Source organism: Ctenopharyngodon idella, chromosome 11 (assembly GCF_019924925.1).
Source record: "Ctenopharyngodon idella isolate HZGC_01 chromosome 11, HZGC01, whole genome shotgun sequence".
NCBI classification, from domain to species: domain Eukaryota; kingdom Metazoa; phylum Chordata; class Actinopteri; order Cypriniformes; family Xenocyprididae; genus Ctenopharyngodon; species Ctenopharyngodon idella.
Genome location: NC_067230.1, coordinates 8999178 through 9009715, shown reverse-complemented (window position 1 = coordinate 9009715; position 10538 = coordinate 8999178). Strand labels below are relative to the sequence as shown.

The window sequence follows — 10538 nt, the reverse complement described above, 5'->3', positions numbered from 1 at the left end:
CTGCCAAAACTGGGAGTACTGGCATCGGGGCGGTTGAAACAGAGAGCTCTGAAGCAGCCATGACAAGGAAAATGGGCTGGCAGTGGCAAGAACCTCTAAGTGACTGGACCCACTGGACTGAGCAGACATGAGGTGACCATCGCAGAAACCTTTCAAGTGGCCATAGCAGGAATCTCTGAGGATGGAAAGACATAGCAGGGAGCTCTGGGGCCGAGGTAACATTGCAGAGAGTTTGGCGATGGGGCCGCCCATGAAGGCACCTTCTGTGGCAGCCGTAACAGGAACCACTGGCAAACCAATGGCCACGGAACCTCTTAGGTGGCACTAACTGGCACTTCTGGGCCAAGGAGACCATGACAAATGACTGGGAGCTTGGAGACGGGAGATTTTGAATTAAGACAGCTTAGATGACAGCTTGATGACTGAAGCAGTTACAGGAACCTCTGAGGTTACAGTAATGACTGGAATATCTGGAATCAGGAGGCCATGACAGAAACCTCTGGGCCTGGACGGAGATGACTGGGAGCTTTGAAACCAGAGTGGCTGAGTTAGCCTTTGGTGCTTGCTCTGGCTGGGGCCTTTGCAGGAACATCTGTGGAGACAATGACACCGTTGGGGTGCCTGAGGTAGGACTTGCTGTGTAGCCATGGCTGGGAGCACTAGCATTGTCAGACAGGTGTGGAGCAGCCATAACGAAACCTCTTTAGTAGCTGTGGCTGGCATCAAGGTGGTCAAGAAGGGAGCTCTGACATTGTGGAGGTGGAGACAGACAACTCTGGCATTTAGACAGCTGTGGCAGAAACCTCGGGAACGGAGTGGCCATGATGGGCAACCAAAAGAAGTATGTACATATCCCTCCGGGAGCAGTACCGCCAGACGCAAATACTGCTCCCTCAAGCCAAGGCGTAAGACTTGCTTGCCCCGCAAGACACAAAGGTGAGAGGAGGGATGGATGCGTCTCCCATTGCAGCCCACAAGACGCCAAGCTGCACGAGAGACAGCAACTGGAGTGGCCTTTGCAACGACCTGAAACAAAACAGAAAATATAACAGGTTTGACTTGGCAATTTCTTCCCATGAGGAAATAAATTATTTTTTAGCCGATCTTAGGTTGACTGCCTTAAACCAGTTGTGGGACAACATTAGCCCCAGACCAAGTTGCCGGCTTGGCTTGTCCTGCAGGAGAGCCCTGAGCAGATGACAGCATTCTTTGCAGGAAGATCTACCTTAAACTTTACAGCTGCTCTATTTGATTATTTTAAGATGTTTTGTAAGATGTTTCTGAATAATTAATTCTAGATCTCACCTGGTGACAGTTCGGGTTTGGACCAGCGCTTCTATTTCAGAAGCAGCAGATCATAGTCACTAGGGAAATGTCCACACAACATCACAAACATCAGAACCCCCAGTGACCATGCCGTCACCTGTCTGCCTTAGTACATCCACCTGACAATGTACTCTGGAGGGCAGTACCGTGCTGTGCCTGGAGGAAAGAGATTTTGTCTAAGGTGTAAGTTTGCATTAACGCAACATGATTTTTCTTTCTGTATCCTATAGCACTGGATAAATTATTTATTTAATACATACCAGAGTATGACCTGTATGGCGAACTCCTCGGATGTCTCGCTGTTAATCAGTAGATTATCCAGTTTTATGTCATGGTGGAGCACTTCTCAAAGGCAGCATGTTCACAGCATGAGCCGCCTGCCTCATGATATGCCGTGCCTTCTCTTCGTCGAGTCTTCCACCGTGACGCCTCATGAACTGTACCAGGTTCTCGCAGGGATAGGGACATTCAAGGACCATGACGAAGTGATCAGGGTGGTCCTGCCAGTCCAGCAGACCTTAATCGCCAGGATGGTGAGGGCGATCTCTTTCGGAAGGGAGTTTGGATGATCAGGCTAAAATACAGACAGTTTTTATAATCATTAGATGGAGGTGGTTTCCCAAATAGGGATTTGTTTTTAATATGAGTTTTTATATTGTTTATATAGTGTAATGTACTTACAATTAATAAACATTTCATGTTCCAGGTCTTCATGACATATTTCAAAGCCACCTAATGAAAAAAGTTAAAAGATACACTAGAGGACGTAGAGTAAAAGATGATGAGAAGACAACATTTGCTGGCTTGATAATGTGTTATTTATTTTTACTTACTTTAAGATCATCCTCCAGACGTCTCCCTTCGTACACCACACCAAAACCACCTTTACCTTGTATGCTCCATGCCAACCTTTCTCACTTGTTGTGACAACTAATCTCTATTCACTGTTTTTTTTTTTTTTTTTATCTATCTCCATTTACTGATATGACAAGACATGCAGGTTTTTCCTGTGAAAACCATCCAGCTAGGTCTATATTAAAACTTATAATAAGCTTACCATAGTGAATCAGGATAAAAAGACAAAAAGACGTTTTAGAAAAAAGATTGATGATGTATTGACTTGTTATTTTAATTGTGTTAATTTTGATCAAAGAAAAGTTACATAGTGTACCTTTACAATTACAGTAGCATGTAATTTTTCTTTTTGACTGATTTTTATTTTCCAGTTGTAAAAATTACTGTTCATATGAAGACAAAATCTCAGAACTAAACAAATCAGAATAAAAGATAGCATAATCTGTAATTTATATATATAGACTTTACAGACAAAATTTACCTTATAAAAAAATCTGTAAAAATTAAAGACTAAAAACTGCAGTAATGTTTATACATTCTATACTAACAGTGAAAAAAGAGACCAAAGAAATGTATTAAAATGAAATATTTTGTTTGCTTAAAAAAAAAAGTAATAAATAAAGTAGTAAAATTCCTCATAAATATGCTAGCTAATAAACATTTAATTTAATGTAGAAGGAAGAAACAAGATAAAATCTGGAGGCATGAACAGCTTAAGAAGAAATGCTCATTAAATGAACACTGCATTACATGGTTAAAATGTGAGCCGTACTTGGCTTAGTTTGGATGTGTTCCATGCTGTGGAAAATGTACCATTGCAAGTGCTTCAAAGAGTTCAAATGAAATTTCTGTGGAAAAACAAGGTGAAAAATCTTTTTAAAGCCAGGGGCTGTTCTTGACACTCATTCTTTTCATGGTTCATGTTTTTATGACACTGGATTGGACCTATCGATTGATAAAAAAAAATCCAGCCTTAAAATGATTTACCTTGAAATTTCCAATTCAGCAAACAATGGAAAAGATTTCTTCTTTTCCATTCTCCTTATTCTTCTCCTTATGATTTCATTGTCCATGCAGAGAGATAAGAACACATTTTTTGAAGTGTCTGTTTCTTGCACTCGAGTCAATAAACGTCTTCCCGCAGTTCTGACAGATGTGAGGTCTCTCTCCCGTGTGGATTCTGACATGTGTGTTCAGATGGCTTGATTGTCTAAAGTTTTTCCCACAAAAGTTGCAGTGGTAGGGTTTCTCTCCAGAGTGAATTCTCAGATGGATTTTCAATAGTCCTGGTGAGCTGAATCTTCTGCGGCACACAACACACAAATACTCTCCTGTACCATGTGGATTTCCATGAATATCGTGATGCGGCGGGTAACTTTCAGACAGTTCCTCTTCATGCTGAACATCTTCCAAACAAATGTCAGCCAGGTTTGTCTTGGACTCTAAAGAAGAGACAAAATGACACTTTTACGTTTATTCTGTGCATCTAAAAGATAAGTAAAATGCCATATCTAACCAATACTTTTTCAAAATGTAATTGATACATTTTGTAATTAGCATAGTTCATTAAAATGTCCTTACGTGTTTGTTGTTGTTGTTCTTTATCAAGCGGCACTTCTTCAATGTGTCGGATCTTCTTTACTCTGTGCATTTCCTCATTTTCACTCTTCTTATTGCTCTTGTTTCTTTCCCGCTGTGATTGCAGTTTACTTGTGGGAAAAAGAAATGCACATTACTTTGATTAAAGGAACATTTACATGGATTTATTGATAAACAGCTTCTCTCAGAGTAATACTATAGGCCTATTTTCATTGGGTGATTCTCACGAACAAATGTCCAAATAATGTAAATAGTTATACTTGGCACATAGTTAAACATTGTTACTTAAAATACAATGCATATTTTACCATATGTTTTCCCTTCATCATCGTAATGGCAAACGAATTTTTGCAAATGCATTTGACTTCACTCGCAACAAAAAGAGCAAGCAAACTGCATGGAACTGCTTCTTTCAAAAAACATTTTATTTAAAAATTCATAAAGAGCATATCAATTCATAAATAACTCATATAAAAAAATAATTCATAAAAAAAAAAAAAAGTACATTTTAAAGAAATTATTACACTGACGACATGGAATGAATGTGTATGTTATAGTATTTCTGTCAGAAACTGCATGCAGTTTACTTTTTTTATGGAATATTTACATTTTTGCATTTGGCAGATGCTTTAAAGCACAATTGCTATAATTAATTTATTGAAACAAATGTAATCTTATGAACTACTTTATCTCTGCGTCTTATTCAAAAGGCAGAATACTAGATGAGCCATAACTGATGAGAATAACCATCAATTTTACCCTTTCGTTCAAATATTGACCTGCAAACATCAATAACAGCTTTGTGTTGTCAACGTTGGCAAATGACCATGGTATAAGTGGGATGATCCACGTCTAGCAGTGCATTAAACGATTTTAATGCACTTTGTGGAGGCAACCACCCTCCACTTCACGTCAGGCGGTTCTTTCCCTTCACGTCGTTCATTAAAATTGTTTAATACACAGCTAGCCGTGGATTATCCTTACTAAATACATAGATTTTATCATCAAGTATGTTTTGTGGGAATAGTAACAATGACCTTGGCATTGGCTAGTGACATGCTCTTCCAGTTGAGTTACAGGCATACAAGTATATTTTGCACAGTGAACACTAAAAAACACTGTAATGTTGAGCAGAGGAGGTGGCCGGCACTGGCTCTATGATGACTTGATTAATGTCTTCTTTAATGTTGTCTAAAACCTCTTGAAATGCTTTCTTTTTCCTGTATGCTGCAGAACTCTTCCTCCACTTTTTCTGTTGCCTTCTCAATTCTATTGGGCTCAGATCTTTAGCAAATTTCACTTTCCCCTGAGATTTTCGTCTTTGATATCTACAAAAATGAGAAATATCAGTAAGTCATTGTCAAGCTGATTCTAAAAAGCTCAATCTAAAGCTGATTTTCACAAAGACCCCGTTTCTAAATACACTGCAACATGTCAAATGCCACCTGTAATGCAGTGGTTCCCAAAGTGTAGAGGCAAGATGGTATTATAAGGGAGACTGTTCTATCTGAGAGTTTTAGTCAATAATATATATACTATAGAAAGATGACTGGATTATGGGGGGTTGCATAATTTATTAAAATATTTTAAAGGGGACCTGACCAAAAAAAAAAAAAAAAAGAGAGAGCGAACCACTGTTAAATGGGGTCGGTATGATTTTTTTAAAGTAATTTTGAAAGAAGTGCTCACCAAGGCAGCATGTATTTGATCAAAAACACAGTAAAAAACAGTATTATTGTGAAATATTACAATTCAAAATAATCTCTATTTTGTTGCATTTTGAATGTAAAACTAATTTATTTATGTGATTCTAGTGCATAACCATATTCTTATGCTGCTTAATATTTTTGTGGAAACCATGATACATTTTTATCAGGATTTTTTGATGAATAGAAACAAGAATATAATAAAAAAAACAACGGAACTTATTTGAGATAGAAATTTTTGTAACATTTTACGTGTCTTTACTGTCATTTTTGATCAATTTAATGCCTCACAGCTGAATAAAACTATTCATTTCTTTATTAAAAAATAAAAATAAAAATACAGTATCTCAGAGAAGTGAGTACACCCCTCACATTTTTGTAAATATTTTATTATAACTTTTCATGTGACAACACTGAAGAAATGACACTTTGCTACAAGGTAAAGTAGTGAGTGTACAGCTTGTATAACAGTGTAAATTTGCTGTCAAAATAACTCAACACACAGCCATTAATGTCTAAACCGCTGGCCACAAAAGTGAGTACACCCCTAAGTGAAAATGTCCAAATTGGGCCCAAAGTGTCAATATTTTGTGTGGCCACCATTATTTTCCAGCACTGCCTTAACCCTCTTGGGCATGGAGTTCACCAGAGCTTCACAGGTTGCCATTGGAGTCCTCTTCCACTCCTCCATGACAACATCACGGAGCCAGTGGATGTTAGAGACCTTGCGCTCCTCCACCTTCCGTTTGAGGATGCTCCACAGATGCTCAATAGGGTTTAGGTCTGGAGACATGCTTGGCCAGTCCATCACCTTTACCCTCAGCTTCTTTAGCAAGGCAGTGGTCGTCTTGGAGGTGTGTTTGGGGTCGTTATGTTGGAATACTGCCCTGCGGCCCAGTCTCCGAAGGGAGGGGATCATGCTCTGTTGGCATCCATGGTTCCCTAAATGAACTGTAGCTCCCCAGTGCCAGCAGCACTCATGCAGCCCCAGACCATGACACTCCCACCACCATGCTTGACTGTAGGCAAGACACACTTGTCTTTGTACTCCTCACCTGGTTGCCGCCACACACGCTTGAAACTATCTGAACCAAATAAGTTTATCTTGGTCTCATCAGACCACAGGACATGGTTCCTTAGTCTGCTTGTCTTCAGCAAACTGTTTGCGGGCTTTCTTGTGCATCATCTTTGGAAGAGGCTTCCTTCTGGGACGACAGCCATGCAGACCAATTTGATGCAGTGTGCGGCGTATGGTCTGAGCACTGACAGGCTGACCCCCCACCCCTTCAACCTCTGCAGCAATGTTGGCAGCACTCATACGTCTATTTCCCAAACACAACCTCTGGATATGATGCTAAAAACGTGCACTCAACTTCTTTGGTCGACCATGGCGAGGCCTGTTCTGAGTGGAACCTATCCTGTTAAACCACTGTATCGTCTTGGCCATCGCGCTGCAGCTCAGTTTCAGGGTCTTGACAAACTTCTTATAGCCTACGCCATCTTTATGTAGTGCAACAATTCTTTTTTTCAGATCCTCAGAGAGTTCTTTGCCATGAGGTGCCATGTTGAACTTCCAGTGACCAGTATGAGAGAGTGAGAGCCATAACACCAAATTTAACACACCTGCTCCCCATTCACACCTGAGACCTTGTAACACTAATGTGTCCCATGACACCGGGGAGAGAAAATGGCTAATTGGGCCCAATTTGGACATTTTCTCTTAGGGGTGTACTCACTTTTAGACATTAATGGCTGTGTTGAGTTATTTTGAGGGGACAGCAAATTTACACTGTTATACAAGCTGTACACTCACTACTTTACATTGTAGTAAAATATAATTTCTTCAGTGTTGTCACATGAAAAGATATAATAAAATATTTACAAAAATGTGAGGGGTGTACTCACTTCTGTGAGATACTGTAAATCTCATTGACCCCTAACTTTTAAATGGTAGTGTATTTATTAAGAATACATGTTCTGTTAATAATATAGTACTTAATATGATGCATTATGTACTTGCATTGGTAATAAAGCATCTAACTCCTGAACGATATTTCCTCATGCAAGCTGCAATATACCTCTCTCTCTCCTTTTTCCTGTATGCCTCACGAAGCTCAGGATTCCCGTATATTTTCTGCTTGTGCTTTTGGGATCTAGCTTTTGCTGCAGCCTTCTTTCGCTCTTCATCTTCCAATCTAAACAACAAGAAAGATTTTAACTTAAAAAAGGAACTATCATTACAATTTGCCTCTTTAGGGCGGTGTCCCACTAGCCAAATCAAAACAACTATTTTGGTAGGGGATGTCACACCTGCAGACTATTTCAACTAAGATCTTACCCTTTTCTGTTGAAGCTTTTCTGTCACATGCACAGGTTAAAGGATTAGTTCACTTTAAAATGAAAATTACTCCATGATTTACTCACCCTCAAGCCATCCTAGGTGTATATGTATTAATCTGAAAGAAGAAAGTCAAGAAAGTCGGAATAATATTAATAATCACCCTGATGCCCCCAAGCTTTATAATGGCACTGCAGAAACCACCTGTTTGAAGCTCAAAAAAGTGCATTCATCCATTATAAACGTACTCCACGCAGCTCTGGGGGGTTAATAAAGGCCTTCTGAAGCGAAGCGATACGTTTATGTAAGAAAAAATATCCATATTTAACGTGTTATAAAGTAAAATAACTAGCTTTCACCAGAACGCCTTTGGTATTCAACTTACGAAGAAAGTGTAATGCCTCTCGCAGTTCAAAACGCTTACGCTACATTCTACGCCTTCTGTATTTAACTTCCGAAACCTTTTTTTTTGTATGTTGAATATGGAAGGCGGTCTGGCGGAAGCTAGTTATTTTACTTTATAACGTGTTAAATATGGATATTTTTCTTACACAAACACATATCGCTTCCCTTCAGAAGGCCTTTATTAACCCCCCGGAGCCGTGTGGAGTACATTTATGATGGATGGATGCACTATTTTGAGCTTCAAACAGGAAGTTTCCATTCACTGCCATTATAAAGCTTGGGGACCATCAGGGTGATTTTAATTTTAAAGTGAACTAATCCTTTAAGAAAAGAAGAGGCAGTAACGGGCTAAATCACTGCCTCTGACTTTGCCCTGTGAATGAGTGTGATTTTTCTTATCCCTCCAAATCTTGCCGTAGATGGCGCATAAGAAAACCTCTGAAAAACCTCTTGGCTACACAATCACCATGGACAACAACCAGTGTTGCTCCAAACAGGACTTGTTTCACTGGTCACTTCCTAGGCCACAAATGTCGACTGAACAATAAAAGCAGACACATTGGATATTGTTGGAGACCAAGCAAGGCCATTAACTCAGCAGGAAGTTGAGTCACTGAGGATATTAGCACACATCTGCTGAGCGCCGCGGCCACACGCATCTGAAATGGAGCTAGAAAAATATACCTGGAAATCTGCTGAAAAGCTGGCTAGTGGGATGCCAACCCCTGCGTTCACATGTGTAAGACCGAAGGGTATTGGAGTTTGTAGTCTAGTGTGACTGACTATAATCTTAATATAGTAACTTATTGCTTAAATATACACTACAGTTCAAAAGTTTGGGATCTTACTGACCCCAAAAATTTGTAGTGTAATAATTCAATGTTTTGATAAAAGTACTGACATCAATTTTGCTTTAACATGAAATTCTCATTGACATAATCTAGCGTTCACATTAATTAAAGCTGTCTAACTATGTGTTTTTGAGAAATATGTGCAACAGTAAAGAGAGTCACCGATGGAAATTAGCAACTAACAGTAGTTACAATACAGCAACATTTAAGTAATAGTAACACGACTATGGTGTGGTTGACCAGGATATATTCTGATGTGTATGTGAGAATCACCCAGGATGTGCACAAATCAAAAGCATCAAAACCCTTTGCCAGCCAATTAAGTTTTTTTTTTTTTTTTTTTTTTTTAAATACAATATTTAAAGGGTTAGTTCACCCAAAAATGAAAATTCTGTCATTTATTACTCACTCTCGTGTCATTCCACATCCGTAAGACCTTTGTTCATCTTCGGAACAAAAATTAAGATATTTTTGATGAAGTCTGAAGTCTAACGCAACTACCACTTTCAAGGTCCAGAAAGGTAGAAATGACATCATTAAAGTACTCCATGTGACTCCAGTGGTTTAACCTCAAGTTAATCAAGCGACCCGAGTGCTTTGTTTGCGAAAAAAAAACCATAATTTACCAGTTTACTTACAAAAATATTGATCTGCAATATTTTTGTAAGCTTCAGGAGAACTTCAAGCGAGACCTGACATTGTTGCGTGAACACACTTTAGATAATATTTGGATAATAAAATTTTGTTTTTTTTGCACAAACAAAGCAATCACGTCGCTTCATAAAATTGAGTTTAAGCCACTGGAGTCACATAGAGCATGCGTTGGATCTCTATGGAGGGACAGAAACCTCTCAGACTTTATCAAAAAGATCTTAATTTGTGTTCCGAAGATGATGATCTTACGAATGTGGAACGACATGAGGGTGAGTAATGAATGACAGAAATTTCATTTTTGGGTGAACTAACCCTTTAATTTTTGGAGACACTGTTTTACTGTTTAACACTGACTGTAGACAGCCTAAAAAAAGAAAGACATATTTAAGAAATTTGTTTTTATTTACACACAAATTTAGTTTAGATCTGACAAGGGAGTGTCGCAGTTGAGCATTATTAGCAAATTATATGTATGACAGGCAAAGGATTTCTGCCGTCAAGCTAGTGCACACTTCATTTAAATAAAATACGTTAACTCAAATCAGCACAGATGAAACACTAAAGAATCAATTCAAGTACCTCTCTCTTATCTGAGCCAGCTCCATCCTATGCTGCGTCAACATCTCTTGATTTCTGAGGGGCAGCTGTAAAACAACGACATCCATCAGCTTACATTTATGGATAAAAGTGTCTTACAATTTAATAAAAATAATAGTCCTTCACTTTAAGAGGAGTTTTCTATGGAAGCGCAAAGGTAATTGCGAGTTATCTTAAAAAAAAAAAATAAAAAAAAAAGATTTTTTG

The 10538-nt window shown here is 38.8% G+C and overlaps 1 protein-coding gene across 10 annotated transcripts in view; it reads right to left on the bottom strand.

The window, feature by feature from the left end:
- Positions 1-2416: 2416 nt before the first annotated feature.
- Positions 2417-10538, bottom strand: part of si:ch211-86h15.1 (uncharacterized protein LOC558435 homolog) — a 30291-nt gene continuing 22169 nt past the window's right edge. For 6 of the 10 annotated variants that reach the window (XM_051912849.1, XM_051912846.1, XM_051912848.1 and 3 more), the window contains 4 exons: positions 10314-10378; positions 7565-7681; positions 3763-3890; positions 2417-3623 (listed from right to left, as the gene is read on the bottom strand). In XM_051912849.1, the coding sequence (XP_051768809.1) occupies positions 3244-3623; positions 3763-3890; positions 7565-7681; positions 10314-10378 (690 nt within the window). In that variant the 3' untranslated portion in view covers positions 2417-3243. Of the gene's footprint in view, positions 3624-3762; positions 3891-4184; positions 5109-7564; positions 7682-10313; positions 10379-10538 lie in introns of those variants that run through there. The other 4 variants (XM_051912851.1, XM_051912850.1, XR_007932655.1 and 1 more) reach the window with 3 other exon arrangements.